The following is a 19,275-nucleotide window of genomic DNA, read 5'->3' on the forward strand; positions in this document are numbered from 1 at the left end:
GTTGAGCTGCTTGCAGCTTGCAGTTGAGCTGCTTGCGGTTGAGCTGCTTGCGGTTGAGCTGCTTGCAGTTGAGCTGCTTGCGGTTGAGCTGCTTGCAGTTGAGCTGCTTGCAGTTGAGCTGCTTGCAGTTGAGCWGCTTGCGGTTGAGCTGCTTGCGGTTGAGCTGCTTGCGGTTGAGCTGCTTGCAGTTGAGCTGCTTGCTGTTGAGCTGCTTGCAGTTGAGCTGCTTGCTGTTGAGCTGCTTGCGGTTGAGCWGCTTGCGGTTGAGCTGCTTGCGGTTGAGCTGCTTGCAGTTGAGCTGCTTGCAGTTGAGCTGCTTGCTGTTGAGCTGCTTGCAGCTTGCAGTTGAGCTGCTTGCTGTTGAGCTGCTTGCAGCTTGCAGTTGAGCTGCTTGCAGTTGAGCTGCTTGCGGTTGAGCTGCTTGCGGTTGAGCTGCTTGCAGGGCCATTTGTTTGCGTACTGGGTAGCCTATTTTATTTACAGAATGCAGCCTTCAACACTGTCACAAGAGGCACTTTCAAGATTTTGTCTTGCCTACTATAAACCTGTAACAGTCAGGATAATGAGTGTGTTCATGTTTCTAAAAGTGCAGTCAGGGGCGTCATGTACCCCAAAAATCTGAGGGGGCACAAAGCAGTAGCGGTTTGTGGGTAAAATCACTGGGGAAGCCAAGCCAGAAAAAAAGCCATATTACAACCTATGTGTTGTGATAATTGTGCTGTTTGCTCTATAACCTGTTAGTTCATATGCCTTGCCACTGGTATATGTGTCACGCCCTGGCCTTAGTATTCTTTGTTTTATTTATTATTTTAGTTAGGTCAGGGTGTGACATGGGGAGTGTATGTGTTTTTGTAGTGTCTAGGGTGGTTGTAAGGTTTAGGGGGTTTATTAGAGTAGTTGGGTTTATGTTTAGTATAGGTATCTAGCTGTGTCTATGGTTGTGTGTAGTTGTCTAGGGAAGTCTATGGTTGCCTGAATGGGTTCTCAATTAGAGACAGCTGGTTATTGTTGTCTCTGATTGGGAGCCATATTTAAGGTAACCATAGGCWTTAGCTGTTTGTGGGGTATTGTCTATGTCGATGTTCTATGTTGCTTGTAGGCACTAGTTCATGTTTAGCTTCACGTTCGTCTGTTTTGTTATTTTGTAAAGTGGTTTCGTTTGGTGTTCGTTCTCTTCAAATAAAAGGAAGATGACTTACTTTCCACGCGCTGCAAGTTGGTCCTCACTCTCTACTATAGACGATCGTGACANCCAGGAATGGCTGATGGAACTCCTCAGCTGGCTAGCTCCGGAATAATTTAAGTTTGCTCCGGGATCGACGTAAGCCAATAGTCACACGGTTTGCAGCTAGCTAGCTGCGAAATCAAGGTGCAAATGTCCAGAGCCTGCGGCTGAAATCCGGGGAAACTGAGAGAAAAAAAAGGCCCGGTATGCTCCGGTCCGAYTCGCGTTGCACAAAAGTGCCGGTAGATTATCGAGCTAAAGGAATAGCTGATGACCACAAAACGTGGGCAGCTGAAACACCAACGCTAGCCAGCAAACCGGCTAACTTCTGGGCAGCTTCAGATTAGCTTTCGGCTAGTTTCTGATTAGCTTTCTGGCTAACTTCTGATTAGCCCCTGGCTAGCTTCCACTGTGGATTTTCAGATTTGAGGTACATTTACATTTACATTTAAGTCATTTAGCAGACGCTCTTATCCAGAGCGACAAGGTAAATAATACTTTTTTGTTGTTGTAATTGGTGAGGCGGGTTGCAGGAAAGCTTTTGCAGGAAAGCTTTTGTAGTTGAGTTCTTGGATAATAAAATATATATAAGATATGCGAAGAAGGTGTAAATATATATATATACAGGACAAGACAGTACGAGGACAAAAATGATGTCTGAACTGCTAAGCCATCTTGGAACCACCCTAACATGTGTGGAACWWTWGGTCAACTTAACATTTCCATAGCTTCTTAAAGGCCCAGTGCAGTCAAAAATGTGATTATCCTGTATTTTTTTATGTATAAATGTTGCCGCACTATGAGGTTGGAATAAAACTGTGAAATTGTGAAAATGATCATAATGCCCTTGGTGTACGTTTGGCGTGCCTTGTTGTCATCAATAAGAAGGAGAGTTCCAAACCTCTTGCCAATAACAGCTAGTTTACCCCTCCCCACTCAAACTACTCCCAGAAAGTCCTAGCAAAATTAATGCTTGAGAAATTGCTCTTTGCAAAGAAGTTATAATTCACAGTAAGGTACTTAATTATTACCCAGAAATGATTCAATATTGAGATAAAAACGGCTGCATTGGATTTTATGGAGAAGCTTCATTGACCACTGATGACCTGGGAAAGATGGAAGGCAAATGTAATGTCAAAACTAATACATGTAACCACCTGGAAGAGACTCTTAGTCTGCCTGGCAAAATAAATACGAGTTGCATTTAACACTGTGTCTGACACAGCCGTTTGGTGCTTGGCGTTGTGCAGCATGTGGCCTACAGATTAAAGCTTTAAATTAGGCTCTCTCCTGTTCATACCATGAATGCACCCTCTGTTTGACTACAAGGCCTGGGTGTGAGAGAGTGAAGGGAATAAGAGGCAGTTTTGGATCTCCTCCTGTACTGAGGAGGCATCCCATTATGATAGAAGACCAGGGGAGGGCTTGGTCACAAAGGGTTAAACCTGAGTTTTTTCCCCCACAATAAGCAGGATTGGCTTCTTTACATGTGGAAAACAGCTCCAAACAGATTTCAGCACAAGACAGGTGCCAGCATTACCATCTGCTTTGAATTCTAACCCCCCCTTCTTCTCTCTCTCCTCTACCCTCATATACCACCCAATCCCGCTTMGTCCAGCTTTCACTCTCTCCTGTTCTCTTTCTACCCATCATCAAGCAAGGCTCATTCTCTCCCTGCCTGGCTGACACTTTTTAAGTACCTGGCTGAAAAGTGAAGAGAAAGCAAATAAAAAGGAATGCATTTACATCACACACACACACTTTCCCCTCAACCGATGTACAAATCAGTAAACATTGGAGGCCTATGTGTAGGCCCATCATACTAGTTATCACTGTAGGCTACTACAGGTTTCAGGGTGAGAAGTAAGGCCTGGAACTATTAAGTGTCACAATTTGAGATTAAATATTGAATTCCCATCTCTGAGTTGTAATTAATTATACATAATAGGTTTAGAYGACTTCTACCAAACAAGACAATGACTGCAGCCTACATCCCATAGCTCCCTAAGTTTCCTAAAGTCGGTTCATGTTATCCTTAGTTGAACTCTTGGCTTAAGGTTCTCACTCACTGGTTTAGTGGAGGCCCGTCAATAAATCACCTGTGAAAGTACATGAGGCCTGCTGTCGCCAACGCCAAACACAGGAAACCTTTGGGACTCCAAATTTATGTTCCATACTATTCTCTAAACTTGCTCCCACTGACTTGAAATGTGCTGTAAGCACTTAGGGCAACCATTTAAACACAGCCTACAGTTGGCTATTCCTAAATCCGTTGTTTTTGCCTCTCAAGTAAAGAATATAAAACATTCCAACATGGTGAGATTCCCTTGTTGAATATAATATACTGTATTTCTTGTGATTTTTTTGTGTGTGCTATAGTTGAGTTAAGAAAATAGCATAGTTAAAATGAAGCCATATTGTATTTTGTGAGCTTACCCAACGTTGAGGGCCAAGCCTAATTTACCGTTGTGGTGCCTGTAAATTGGAGTCTCATTACTCTAACCTGTGATTCGCGCCTTGCCGGCACGAAGCTCCCGCTAATGAGCCCATTAGGACAAAGGAGAGTCCTAAATAAGCAGAAGAAAATAAACAAGCCAGGTGACAAATTGCTACACGGTAGAGTTGAGACTTTTGTCGTCAGAAACCCACAGGCATTTTCAGCTTGTGCTTGGGTTTCTTCTATACTTTTGAGTTAAACAGAGAGTGCCAATATTTTTTGGGAGGCTTAGAGAGACTTTTTGTTGTTCTTGTGAGGGACACATATCTTGCAGGTGCTGTTTTCAAAAGCAGCCCATTTGCCAGGCACTTTTTGGCTGATCTTGAATGTTGAGCTGCTTGCAGTTCAGCTGCTTGCAGGGCCATTTGTTTGCGTACTGGGTAGCCTATTTAATTTACAGAATGCAGCCTTCAACACTGTCACAAGAGGAACTTTTCAAAATGTTCTCTTGCCTACTATAAACCTGTAACAGTCAGGATAATGAGTGTGTTCATGTTTCTAAAAGTACAGTCAGATTTTTGTACCCCAAAATCTGACGTTTTTGGACCACTAAACAATTATTGATTTAGAACCACGTAGAGTTACCGCAAGTCACAAAGAATACAGGAGCTGCCTCCACTATTTCAGCACCATTTCAACTTCAACATTTCAACATCATCAAATCACCTCTGCTTAGTCTAATACAGTGGCAACTAAAAGATACCAAAAAAGATTTAGTCCAATCAAAGTAAGCTAAATATGATGTGGCTGTCCATGGTACTGATGTGTGTGTGTGTTTGTGTGTGTGTGTTCGTGCAAGTAGAAAAAACATGTTGACACACCCTACTTGTAGAGAAACGCCAATGCCCTCCTCCTCTCTTTCATACATACAGTAGCCTACACGCTTTCATTTTTTTGTTGCCCTAGGCTACCTGGTTAAAATGCTTGCTCGCTAGCCTAACTTCCTTTCATGGGCAATGTTAGCTAGTTAACATTAGCCTACTACATCTAGCGACATATTGAACTTCCATCCTCTCAGGCCAAGGGCACAATGTATGAATTTATGGTTGGATCAGAATTGCCTTTATAATCATTGGTCAGTACAGAGAATTAAGTAAAACCACAAGTCTAAATCCCTATCTCCATCCATGGCTGATTTAGGAAAGGGCCAATTTTAGCTAGCTAACTAACCACTGGAGAACAACAACACAATGAGATGCAACAATTCAAGTTTTTTCTGTCAATGACACATTGCTCTCTATGTGATGTGATTGGAGGGAAGCCAAATCCAAACTGGCTTCCCTTGACACTTTTTTTTTTGGTGCGCCAGGACCATACCCAGGTGAGATCACTCAGTTTACCTTAACACTGATTGGCTATAATTGTATATTTTTTTAATCAAGGGAGGCCAAAAGCTCACTGGCTCCGATTGCATTCAATGCTACAGGCGGCAACAATGTCATCATCTTTTTGACCAGATAGTATGACATAGATGACCTACACATACAGAGGGGCGCTGTTTCGCTCGCTCGGATGCTTTCTCCGATGAGATACATTCAGCCTATTGAGAATTGAAGGAAAATTACGAAACACAGAAAGACGAAATATAAAAAATTGTTTCTATGTTTTTTTTTRCCTTGGTACATTTTTGGCACCATGAATACACGCCACTGGCACAAAGTACATGAGGATGGCTGTGCGGTGGAAGTTAAATCATTTTTAATTTTTCAAACACCTGAAACAGCTTTTTCCTGGAATCTAGAGCTATAATCATTTTGTTTAATTCTATGTCAAAAATATATTTATTTTTCTGCACATCTATACCTCTTGTGTTTGTATCTTCCTGACTGGTGGTTATTTAAAAACAAAAAAAACTAAATATGCTTCTCTGCATCTCTGCTAAAATCTGGGTAAAATACTGAAAGGAATGTTAGTCTTATTCAGTACATTTAGTAATTGCTTGGTTTTCTAAAGTCTACCAACCTTGCCAGCAGGTATGCCAGCTAAGATAGTTAGACAAGCTACTCTAACTTGATTGATAGTCTGAAATGTCTTCTTGATAGCTAGTTATGAGGTTGGGAACCTATCTGGGCTAGCTAAAGCCAACTTCATAAAATTGCTAGGTGGCTAGTAGTATTACAGAGAAACAACAACAACAAAAACATGGGGGGAAGGGGGGACAAATCTGAAGGGGCATTTTTATTTTTATTTATTTCACCTTTATTTAACAAGTTCTCATTTACAACTGCGACCTGGCCAAGAAAAAGCAAAGCAGTTCGACACATATAACGACACAGAGTTACACATGGAGTAAAACAAACCTTAACACTGATTGGCTATAATACAGTAGAAAAATAAGTCTATATACAATGTGAGCAAATGAGGTGAGATAAGGGAGGTAAAGGCAATAAATAGGCCATGGTGGCGAAGTAAATACAATATAGCAATTAAAACACTGGAATGGTAGACTTGACAGTAGATGAGTGTGCAAAGTAGAAATACTGGGGTGCAAAGGAGCAAAATAAATAAATAAATACAGTAGGGGAAGAGGTAGTTGTTTGGGCTATTTATAGATGGGCTATGTACAGGTGCAGTGATCTGTGAGCTGCTCTGACAGCTGGTGCTTAAAGCTAGTGAGGGAGATAAGTGTTTCCAGTTTCAGAGATTTTTGTAGTTGTTCAGTCATTGGCAGCAGAGAACTGGAAGGAGAGGCGGCCAAAGGAGGAATTGGCTTTGGGGGTGACAAGTGAGATATACCTGCTGGAACTCGTGCTACGGGTGGGTGCAGCTTGGTGACCAGCGAGCAGAGATAAGGCGGGACTTTACCTAGCAGGGTCTTGTAGATGACCTGGAGCCAGTGGGTTTGGCGACGAGTATGAAGCGAGGGCCAGCCAATGAGAGTGTACAGGTCGCAGTGGTGGGTAGTAATAGGGCTTTGGTGCAAAACGGATGGCACTGTGATAGACTGCATCCAATTTGCTGAGTAGGGTGTTGGAGGCTATTTTGTAAATGACATCGCCGAAGTCGAGGATCGTTAAGATGGTCAGTTTTACAAGGGTATGTTTGGCAGCATGAGTGAAGGATGCTTTGTTGCGAAATAGGAAGACAATTCTAGATTTAACTTTGTTGGAGATGTTTTATGTGAGTCTGGAAGGAGAGTTTACAGTCTAACCAGACACCTAGGTATTTGTAGTTGTCCACATATTCTAAGTCAGAACCGTACAGAGTAGTGATGCTGGATGTGCGGGCAGGTGCAGGCAGCGATCGTTTGAAGAGCATGCATTTAGTTTTACTTGTATTTAAGAGCAGTTGGAGGCAACGGAAGATGAGTTTATGGCATTGAAGCTCGTCTGGAGGGTTGTTAACACAGTGTCCAAAGAAGGGCCAGAGGTATACAGAATGGTGTCGTCTGCGTAGAGGTGGATCAGAGACTCACCAGCAGCAAGAGCGACATCATTGATATATACAGAGAAGAGAGTCGGCCCAAGAATTGAACCCTGTGGCACCCCCATAGAGACTGCACAGAGGCTCGGACAACAGGCCCTCAGATTTGACACACTGAACTCTGTCGGAGAAGTAGTTGGTTGAACCAGGCAATCATTTGAGAAACCAAGGCTGTTTAGTCTGCCGATGAGGATGTGGTGATTGACAGAGTCGAAAGCCTTGGCCAGGTCAATGAATACGGCTGCACAGTATTGTTTCTTATCGATGGCGGTTAAGATATCATTTAGGACCTTGAGCGTGGCTGAGGTGCACCCATGACCAGCTCTGAAACCAGATTGCATAGCGGAGAAGGTACGGTGGGATTCGAAATGGTCGGTGATCTGTTTGTTAACTTGGCTTTCGAAGACCTTAGAAAGGCCGGGTAGGATAGATATAGGTCTGTAGCAGTTTGGGTCAAGAGTGTCCACCCCCCCTTTGAAGAGGGGGATGACCGCAGCTTGTGCCCCTGTGCCCCCAATGGGCATGACACCTCTGAGTGCAGACTGACCATATCCCAACCTGCCCATGCATAAGTTGGCCTGCTGTTGATGGAGAGGTCATTTGGCAATAGATTTGTTTTTTTCTTCTGATAATCACAACAGCTGAAAAGCAATATACTTACGCCTACTTACAACACAGTTATAGGCCTTTTAAATGACATGACATGCCAGTGGCCCTGAAGAATGTATAATCTTTCAATATAGAGATTGTGTGCGGTTCCCCAACAACAATGATGAATTATTGCCCACTACTTTCATTCTGTTCTTGGGAGAGTGTGTGAGAGCGTGACCCCCATAATCTTGATGTGCATGTGAATATGTTAGCAGATTTGTTAGTGTACTGAGCAGCAGTACCACTCTGTATGGCCAGGGCACAGTTTGCATCCTCAGCTGCTGCCTCTAATTCACAATTAACTGGACAGAGTCGTCCTCACTCTCTCAGCAGATGGTTTGGGAGCTCCACATTTGTGAGCAAGTGCATGTGTATTGGTTTAGAGGCAGCTGTGGGAGGTAAGCATTGTCCAATGTTCTGAGTCTAGCAGCTTCATGTGCAAGCACAGATAATAATAAGAAAAGAACCTTGAAATCTCAAAGATCAGGGAATCTCAAAAAGAGCTTCTCTGCCAAGCCTTCCGTAAAATCCTCATATCATTCTCTGTATCATCTTTAGAGGCGGCCGTTGGTTTCATTCCAGAGTAATCCTTGAGATTATATCCGTGCATGGTGGACAATGGACATATTGTTTTGATCTTGTTGCTGTAATTCAGATCAGTGCTTCAGCACCATATGGAGTAGGCTAGAGGAGGCCTCAGTCAGCAGAACTACTGCATAGACATGGTCTGTGTTGAATACTATTGCAGCACTGTGTACCACATGCGGTTCAATTAGTGAAAAATATATCTGAATGTAAAATACACATGATTATAATATTTATTTAGGCAGATACTATCAACCAAGTGATATTTACCATTGAAGCAGATGGTAAAATAACTCCGGTAAAGCCTGATATTTCTGACAGTCATAAACACTGCAACATCATGCATTCACATTTCCCAAAAATACAACATGCACACAGACTCAGTGTTACCCCAAATTCTTACAAAAGAAGAGTGAAAACAAGGAGGGGATGGGGCCATCTGTTTTACGGTATAATCTGGAGGAGTCAAGGCTCATAAAGAAAGAGAAGACTAAGGCCAAATTGACAGTCAGTGGATGGGATGTCATGCGAGCCAGACTGATTTGCCTTGAGGAGAATTTACCCAGTGTGCACAAGTCCAATCCAGCTGAATCACTGCACTCAAATCTAATGTTTGGTTCTGGTGCTGCACTGTGGTTCCGCTAATGGAAACACCAAACATGCTGCTGTAACATTGGTTGACAAGGGCACCTTGGGTTTGCAGATGTTCACGCTGATGACAGATGGTATCGGTGTGGCTAAGGGAGCGACGGGGAGATGTCTGAACCAGCCTTGTGCCACCTGCACTCCTCTTAAACTCCCTCTCTGCACCCCATTCCCATAACCCAAAACTGTGTGTGTGTGTGTGTGTGTGTGTGTGTGACATTACTCAGCGCCGTGGGATCACAGTGTACCAGGGATTGGCACGCTGCTACAGACAGTGGGTGTGTCTGAATCTCTGGTTGGGTCAGGTAACACAGGCAGGACAAGCTGGTGGCTGGAAGTCCTTCAGCATTTCCACTTCCCTGGAGATGGAACATACAACAGCATATGAGGTCAAATCCATCTGCCACATCAAGCTTCAGATCTCAGAGTTTGCTGGGCTCTAGATGTAGGCATATATKTTTTCTWTTGTYGTGATAAAATGCRATAAGCTGCCAAAAATGTCTTACTGAAGTGGAAGTYTAAAATGTGTTTTTCCCARACCGGTATAAAGGGATATGGAAAATCAAGAGTTCTTAGTAACCAAAAGTATATTGTAACTTGAGCTGATGCACAGACAGTAGTGATCACATTTGTTGTCAACAATTACTCTAAAACAGAATGAAATGCAATTTTGAAAACAAGCATGGCTTTTTCATCATGACCACACAGTGAAGTGATGGGTTGAAACATAAAGGGGTGCCATTKAAATGCACGGTGTGCCATGTGTAAAGAGACAAATGACCAGCTCCTGAACCACAGGAAACAGAGAAGGGGAAGAAGGMCTGTGAACGGAGGAGAGAGACAGTAATTACCCCCATTCATCTTCATGGGACCCCAGCACCCTGTTATGGAGACACGCCCCCAGCGGAGTGCATCCCCACGTTTGATAAATCTCTCCTTAAATTAGTAGCCACCGGTGGATAGGGCCTCCATCACTCCTTATGCTACCATTCATCATCTCATTAAGAGCTTGGGCCAGAGGTGGGTTGAGGACTCCCAATATTGTGGGAGACTTTGAGCTCTTCCAAAGACAAGCGGTATGGGGTAGGTTATGGTTGTTTATGGTAGGCCTACGTCCAGTCACATTGGATAATGATTTTAAAAAATCACTCATTGGTTAAATGCGGTTGCCGTCTTTTGGAGGAAAATATTTTGATCACAGGCCACTACCCCTTTACCATTTGAGAGATATGTTGCTGCTACTGTTGCTGTTAGGTCTACAATGTAACAGGATGCCAAATATTTTGTTGTTTGAAATTAAATCTATCATCTGTCTGTATTTATGTACCCATGTATGTATCTCTGTATTTGTTTACATATGCGTGAAGAGGATCCATTCGTGTGAGTTAATTTGGTTAAAATGCAATAGCGATTATGTGACGGCACACAGGAAATGCAGTGAGGCTGACATTAAAACTGAACTCTTTGCTGCAAAGTGAACAGAAATAAAGGAACCCTCTGGATTACCCCCCCCCCCCCTCCCCTCCCACAGCCCAGGTGGATTAATCTTTTTAAAAGCCACAAGCCTCTCTCTCTTTTTCCACAGACACAGAGGAGCAGGGCACTGAGCCCACGAGTCCCGTAGCGCTCCAAACACATCACTAACCGGATCTCCATGTGGTACATCCATTACCGTAAAATACGCCGCCACTCCCTGCTGAACGCTCTACACTCACCCCCATCGCATTTTCTCCAGCCCCCCTCCCTCCATAAAACCGCTTACGCCGACAGTTCTGAATTGGGCTGTGTCCAAGTTTAACATTAGTGGGTGGGAGTTGTAAGAGTGATCACAGCCACAAGTTATGCTCCAGTYATAGAATCTGCACATGGATTATTCCATACTCTGCAGTCAGTAAACTCTCTACCATGAAGACGCTGGTTACACCATTGACTTACAATACAGTCTAAACCACAGTCAAATACCCCTCTCTTTCAATTGGATGTGATATCCCATTGTCCTTTGAACTTTACAGTGATCACTCAAGTGATTTATCAAGGTAAATTGACAAATGGAAACTCAAAGCTAAAGCAATATCTGAATTTATATAGCAAATGTGTCATAGTTCCTACAAAAACGTTGCAGCACAGCCTTCTCATCCAATCAGTTGTTGTTGCTTTTTTCACTTTACAGTATAAACAGTAGGACATCACTGCTAGTAAATGGTATATTTTTAGATTCATTGCGCTTTTTATTTGGAATTCGTCTTCATAGCTCGTTTTAAAGAGGAGACGTTGACAAATCTGATTCTTGGTGCCAAATTCTGGATGAAGTACTTTTCATTGTTTATTTCCAACAGAGAGGACTATATTTGGGCCCATATGATTGTTATTTCTTCTTGTCAACAAATATTAATGCTGACTGTGCAAATGTTATATCAAAGCCAAACATGGTGTGTGTGTGTGTCAGGGGAGGCTCCTCAGCGGAGGAATGGGAGGACCCTCCTCAGTGAATTTCATAAAAATAAAATTGTAAAACATTTAAAAATGTATCCTTTTTTGATAAAACATACTAAACATAATCACGTCACCAAATAAGTGATTAAAACACACTATTTTGCAATGAAGGTCTGCAGTAGACTCAACAGCACTCTGTAGGGTAGCACCATGATGTAGCCGGAGGACAGCTAGCTTCCGTCCTCCTCTGGGTACATTGACATCAATATAAAACCTAGGCGGCTCATGGTTCTCACCTCCTTCCATAGACTTYCACAGTTATTATGACAACTTCAGCATGAACTGACTGACATGTTGTCCACCCAATTAAAGTATTAGATAATTAATCTAGTACTGAAAGCATAAACTACAGGTAGCTAGCACTGCAGTGCATAAAATGTGGTGAGTAGCTGAGTCAAAGAGAGAGAAAGACAATATTGGAACAGTTTTGAACAAATGTATTTATTCCAAAATGAAGGAGAAGCAAGGGAGAAGTAGAGAGAGAGATTGTCATTTTTTTCACTTTCTGTTTCACTTACTTAGATAGCAAATGCCTACTCAAACACCCTGCTTAAATAGAGGGATGCTATGTTAGCTAGCAGGCTATGACTATCCAAAACAACACTTGAACTCTTCCAAGTCAAGGTAAACTTTTGGTTTTACTCATTTAATGCCACCGGGGCCTGCCGGTGTAAGAGCTYAACTGCTTACTGACTGTACACTGTAAAGTTACTGCATGATTGTAGCTGGCTTACTAACGTGTTAGTTCTATTAGCTATGTTGACTATGACTTTACTTTAGCTAATATGGTGACAACGATGTAGGTTGTGTGTAGCGGTTATGATATGGTTTGGAAGGTTTTTTGCCTGGTCACATACAGCTGATGTGTTGTGTATTGAAGTCCACAAGCGAAGGGATAAGGCGAGAGGAAGAGAGCGCATAGGTGTATTCATTCCGCCAATTTTGTTGAAAAACGTTTCTTAAATGGAAGCAAACGGAACAAAACGGGGATAAACATAATAGAATTTGTCCAATAGAAACTCTCGTTTGCAAATAACGGTGGTTGTTGTCCTTGATGATATTTTTGGCCTTCCTGTGACATCGGGTGCTGTAGGTGTCCTGGAGGGCAGGTAGTTTGCCCCCGGTGATACGTTGGGCAGACCGCACCACCCCCTGGAGAGCCCTGTGGTTGCAGGCGGTGCAGTTGCCGTACGAGGCGGTGATACAGCCCGACAGGATGCTTTCAATTGTGCATCTGTAAAAGTTTGTGAAGGTTTTAGGAGCCAAGCCAAATTTCTTCAGCCTCCTGAGGTTGAAGAGGCACTGTTGCGCCTTCTTCACCACACTTTCTGTGCGACCATTTCAGTTTGTCAGTGATGTATACGCTGAGGAATTTGAAGATTTCCACCTTCTCCACTGCAGTCCCGTSGATGTAGATAAGGGGGTGCTCCCTCTGCTGTTTCCTGAAGTCCACGATSACCTCCTTTGTTTTGTTGACGTTGGGTGAGAGGTTATTTTCCTGGCACCACACTCCCAGGGCCCTCACCTCCTCGCTGTAGGCTGTCTTGTCATTGTTGGTAATCAGACCTACTACTGTTGTGTCATCTGCAAACTTGATGATTTAGTTGGAGGCGTGCYTGGCCACGCAGTCATGGGTGAACAGGGAGTACAGGAGGGGGCTGAGCATGCATCCTTGRGGGGCCCCAGTGTTGAAGATCAGCGAAGTGGAGGTGTTGTTTCCTACCTTCACCACTTTGGGGGGCGGCCCGTCAGGAAGTCCAGGACCCAGTTGCACAGGGTGGGGTTCAGACCCAGGGCCTCGAGCTTAATGATGAGCTTGGAGGGTGTTGAATGCTGAGCTATAGTCAATGAACAGCATTCTTACATAGGTATTCCTCTTGTCCAGATGGGATAGGGCAGTGTGCAGTGAGATGGCGATTGCATCGTCTGTGGATTTATTGGGGCGGTAAATAAATTGAAGTGGGTCTAGGATGTCAGGTAATGTAGAGGTGATATGATACTTGACTAGTCTCTCAAAGCACATCATGATGAKAGAAGTGAGTGCCATGGGGAATTGTCATTTAGTTCAGTTACCTTTGGGAGAGGGAGAGATTGAATATGTCCGTATTCAGCCATATTCCCAGTCACCCCGCCATGGTTAAATGRGATGGTTCGTGCTTTCAGTTTTGCGCGAATGCTGCCATCTATCCACGGTTTCTGGTTAGGGTAGGTTTTAATAGTCACAGTGGGTACAACATCTCCTATACACTTCCTGTCAACTCAGTCACCGTATCAGTGTATTCATTGATGTTATTCTCAGCGGCTACCCAGGAACATATCCGAGTCTGCGTGATCAAAACAATCTTGAAGCGTGGATTCTGATTGGTCAGACCAGCATTGAATAGTCCTTAGCACGGGTACTTCCTGTTTGAGTTTCTGCCTATAGGAAGGGAGGAGAAAAATGGAGTCGTGATCAGATTTACCGAAGGGAGGGCAGGGGAGGGCCTTGTAGGCATCCCGGAAGTTGGAGTAGCAGTGGTCGAGTGTTTTAGCAGTGTGAGTACTACAGTCAATGTATTGATAGAAATTCGGGAGCGTTTTTCTTAAATTTGCTTTGTTAAAATCCCCAGATACAATAAATGCGGCCTCAGGATATGTGGTTTCCAATTGGTATAAAGTCCAGGGCAGTCGTGGTATCGGCTTGAGGGGGAATATACACAGCTGTGACTATAATCGAAGAGAATTCTCTTGGAAGGTAATACGGCCGGCATTTGATTGTGAGGTATTCTAGGTCGGATGAACAAAAGGACTTGAGTTCCTGTATGTTATCACAATCACACCATGAGTAGTTAATCATAAAACATACATCTTCTTCCTAGAGAGATATTTATTCCTGTCTGCCCGATGAACTGAGAACCCAACTGGCTGTACGGACTCAGATAGTATATCCCGAGAGAGCCATGTTTCTGTGAAACAGAGTATGTTACAATCCCTGATGTCTCTCTGGAAGGAAATCCTCGCCATGAGCTCGTCAACATTATTATCCAGAGACTGAACATTAGCGAATAATATACTCGGAAGTGGTGAGTGATGTGCGRGCCTCCTAAGTCGAACTATAAGTTCACTACCTCTCCCCCGCCAGCGGTGTTTTGGGTCAGCCTCTGGAATCAGTTCAATTGCCCTGGGGATTACGAACTAAGGATCCGATTCGGGAAAGTCGTATTCCTAGTCGTAATGCTGGTAATGCTGGTGAGTTACCGCCGCTCTGATATCCAAAAGTTCTTTCCGGCTGTATGTAATAACAGAAAAAAAATTCTGGCCTAAAAATGTAAGGAATAACACATAAAAAAACAAAATACTGCAAAGTTTCCTAAGAGCTAGAAGCACAGCAGCCCTATCCGTCGGCGCCATTTTGATGTTCTACTGTTGGGACTAATGATTACATCCTATATCAGCTAGATGCAGGCAAGAGTGTYCAAGGCGGCATTGAATGTGTCTCTGTCTGTCCATGTGTCACTGTCTGTCACCTAAAAAAAAATGTTGACCTGTGCGCACCTACGTTGTAAARTTTCATTCATAGGCTAGGTTGTAGCWACCACATGATGGTTAAAGGGGAAATTTGAGTATCATGTAGTAGCCTAAACCTATCACTGTTACATTGGGTGAATTGGGTGAATGGAATATAAATGACAGTCATCCAATATGCTGTAATAGAAATAAGTCCATGCTCATGAAAAAAAAGTGTCCTCCTTCCTCTTAAACGGCACTGACTGCCACTGGACATTGTTTGTGTGTGTGTGTGTGTGTGTGTGGAGGTAAACGTTTATCCTGGCATCCTGCTGAAGTGGCCAAACTTAATGTACATCTGTACACCACGTGAGAACTCACAAGACAAAATTATAAGATTAAATGAGTGCAATGTAGAAGGGGTCACAGGAATGAGYAAGGYTACAGTGACACTCATGRAATTTAAACATTCATTTTACATGTGTTTATAAAAGAGTGGAGACATTTTAATATTTAATCAAAAGGCAATATGGATGTCCTCTATAGCTGCACTCACTGGGGTTGGCAAACACTGAATCAATCCTCATGCATCCATCTCTACTCTCCATGGGAAGCCATGTTTGGTGCCAGGGCCTCCTGCTTTTCCCATCCTCTGCCAACAKTCCCCAGTAGATACCATGTACATTATCCTCATCCACACCATCACTTACCTCGATGTCTTTACAGKCAGCAGGCAGGAGGTGCTTGTCCACTAATGTGGTTCAGTTATTTTCTCTCCTTTTCAACTCAACTCATCTTGTCCACYCAGTAACTCTAGAAGTGAAGGTCCCTGCATAGAAAATGAGTTTGGGTTAATGTTAGTCAGTTCATATTTTGTTATCTATTTACAGATCCTCAGATCATTRTGATAGCTTTTTGTGATAACTAGATTGGTTTATTTTATGATGTCCTACTTAATTTTGTTCAATCTTTATCTATATATCCCTCAGTCAGAAATAGACCAAGGCAATGTGCTTGCCATGCCATCCCATATCTTCTAACTGCTAACAAGCCTATTTGCCAGTGACTGACGTTGATTTGATCCCTAAAGCCCTGAGCTTGGCACCGGATTGCTCCTTATGCCAAATTAAGCCTCTATCATACCCACCCCCACCTTCACCCCTCTCCTCCTCCTGCCATGGGAACCCTACATCTTTAATGACGATGGAGAGTTTTGCGCAGCTCCCGCAACACAAAAGCGGTGACATCTGTCTCAGTAAGTGCTGCACTCAAGACCCCCCCCCCCCATTTGTTCTATCTCCCCTTCTTGAAAATAAATCTYAAATAAAAGAGGAGTTGTGGGAGGGGGCTGCTAATAGAGGAAAGCGGGGAGAAGTTGAAACAAAGAACCTTTCTTTCAAAGTGTGTTTTCTGCATAATTCCCCATACAGCATTCCTAATGTTCAAAAAGGTGTGAAAGAGTCTATACTTCTCCCCTGGCTCTGGTTTTTGCTCTGTTGCCCACCTGCCCACTGCTGGTTCCAGGCCCCACTTGGATCTTGAAAGAACATTTRCCCCAGATTAATTTATACATTTGAAACTCAAACCCATTGAAAAAATAGTTTTCAAACTAAAAGTGGCTTGCAAGAGCGTATGATGGTGGACTCATGAGAGATGTTGATATGATCATCACAACAAATAAGTCAGTTATTGAGCATAGCCCTATTTCATATACACATGAGCTCTTAAAATAGTGTTACCTTTTCCAGCATGACTTCCACTGATAAGACTGATTGGATARAGCCCACATTCTGTAGCATACGGTACTACTTTTCAAAATGAAGGCAATTTTGACCTAAACTTKAATTATATGCTATGGATAATAATTTGGCAACACAATAATATTTGTTTTAATTATAACACTGACTAGGCCTATAGCCTAAGAGTTTCAAATCAGAATTGGCAAGACTGTCTTTTGTCACAGCACCTTCGATACCTCTATGATCCTCTTGCTTATGATGATGACAAGAATAACGGACAGGCGATGTTGTAGTCAGCTATGAGCAATCAAATCTGACGCAACGAGGGTCCTCCGAAATTTGCCACAAAAAAATGMCGACCTCCATGTTGTGCAGGAGGACAGCAATATTTAGCTGGGCTATTCGAGGGGTTTCACCCTTAAAATCATATAATCCTGCKAGCTCACACTGGGGGSTTCTACATCAGATAGCAAATTATAACCCTAAACCACTGAAATTAAATTTGAAAGATCCATACATACCAGATAGAGAAAGCGAGAAAACTCCGGAATGGCAGAAGACAGCGAAGTATGACCGCAAGCTATTCGGCCGGTATGGCTCTTCGTCGGGAATKGACCCTGCAAAGCTGTGGCCCAGCCATGCCCAGCTCGAGGAGATGATAGCAGAGGAGAGGGAATGGAACCCTCCGCTCCAGGTGATGCTGAAGAACGTCGAGGCAAAAACGAAGGAAGCCAATGCGAAACGTCTCGCGAGGTAAACATCCATGCTAATCAAGCTAATACTAGCTATCTTTTTAGGACCTGTCAAGTTACATGTTTGTTTCTACGCAATGTGATACTTGGCTAACACCCCCTCCTATCTTCTTTTGCAGAGAGAAACTGGTTGCAGCCAATATGGCCAAGATGCCTAAGATGGTGGCTGACTGGAGGAAGGAAAAACGGGAGGCGAAACAGAAGTTGAAAGATGAGAAGGCCCGTCGTGAAAGGCTGCTAGCTGAGGCCAGAGAACGCTTTGGCTACGCTATGGACCCCCGAAGCCCCAAGTTCCTGGAGATGGTCAGTGAAATTGAAAAGGAGAAGAAGAAGAAAAGGAAGCTGATGAAACGTAGACTAAAAGAAGAACAGAGCCACGTCCCTCCTGCTGCTTCCTCGGCTGCTTCCTCGTCATAAGGCACTGACTTTGTAAATATGACTATTTAGTCAACTTTGTAAATGTATTGTCGTTGTCAACTGTGCGTTTTGAGTTTGGCTGCTGTAATAAATAAAACGCACTACGTCTAATGTCTCATACTTTACTGACACTCAGGAGTCTTTTTTTACTGAGCTATAGACTAGTAGCTAGTATAGGAAGAATGATTTTTCATGTGATATAAACATGTTTATTATTGAAAAAAAATTACATAATATTAAAAACAGGCAAATCACATCACACCACATTTAGCTGTTTGGCAGACTTTTCTTATCCAGAGACAGCAGGAAAAAACAAGAATCATAATCTTGACTAACAGTCTGTCCTCACACAGATTAAGAGAAAGCTGTATGTCGCATTTGAGCAGCCGTCCTCTGGATCGTCTAGATACAGGGGTGGCGGGCCACATTGTTCTGTGTGTACCAGTTGTAGAAGTATGCTGCATGGTTGGTCCACATCCACTAACCCTGGAGGTAGAATGCCCTGAGCAAGGAGGGGGGGGTGTGCCTTGTTAACTGCTGCAAAAAGCTATACTCTGTGGGGTTCTGAGCAMAGGCCAGGGTTCCTTGCAAGTTGTTGCAGTGAAACTGCATGGTGCCACTCCTTAGAGTTCTCAAAGAGGATACAGTTTCGGGCAGTTCACAGATGTGGTCTACGATTGTGAGACCGGTTGGACGTACTGCCAAATTCTCTAAAGCGACGTTGGAGGCAGCTTATGGTAGAGAAATTAACATTCAATTATCTGACAACAGCTCTGGTGGATGTTCCTGCAGTCAGCATGCCAATTGCACTCTCCCTCAAAACTTGAGACATAGTGGCATTGCATTGTGTGACAAAACGGCACATTTTAGAGTGGCCTTTTATTGTCCCCAGCACAAGGTGCACCTGTGTATTGATCATGCTGTTTAATCAGCTTCTTGATATGCCACACCTGTCAGATGGATGGATTATCTTGGCAAAGGAGAAAGGCTCACTAACAGGTATGTAAAAACAAAATGCACAAAAATAAGCTTTTTGTGCATATGGAAAAGGTGTATCTTTGATTTTGGCTCATGAAACATGGGACCAACACCTTACATGATGCATTTATATTTTTGTTCAGTGTATGAGATATGATTAACATAAAACAGTCAGATCCAAAGACACGGGGATTGAAATTGGTTAAAGTTAGGTTATGGTTAAAGGGATGAGGCTAGGCATGGGGTTAGCAAACCACCATCCAGAACCATATGAAATCYGCAGGCTGTATATAGTATACACCAGAAATTGAGTCTTGATCTTGAGGGTTGGTCTGAGACTACTTGAGACCAAGTAAATGCAAGCTTGGTCTGGTCATGGTCTCA

General features: G+C 43.2%; 1 protein-coding gene across 1 annotated transcript; it reads left to right on the forward strand.

The window, feature by feature from the left end:
* The first annotated feature begins 17,049 nt into the window (after positions 1–17,049).
* Positions 17,050–18,019, forward strand: gadd45gip1 (growth arrest and DNA-damage-inducible, gamma interacting protein 1). The gene is made up of 2 exons (XM_024012160.3): positions 17,050–17,497; positions 17,616–18,019. Exons 1-2 carry the CDS (start codon positions 17,097–17,099, stop codon positions 17,911–17,913), a joined length of 699 nt encoding a protein of 232 aa, XP_023867928.1. The 5' UTR covers positions 17,050–17,096; the 3' UTR covers positions 17,914–18,019.
* The last annotated feature ends 1,256 nt before the right edge of the window (positions 18,020–19,275 follow it).

This window comes from Salvelinus sp. IW2-2015, linkage group LG20 (assembly GCF_002910315.2).
Source record: "Salvelinus sp. IW2-2015 linkage group LG20, ASM291031v2, whole genome shotgun sequence".
Taxonomy (NCBI): Eukaryota; Metazoa; Chordata; class Actinopteri; order Salmoniformes; family Salmonidae; genus Salvelinus; species Salvelinus sp. IW2-2015.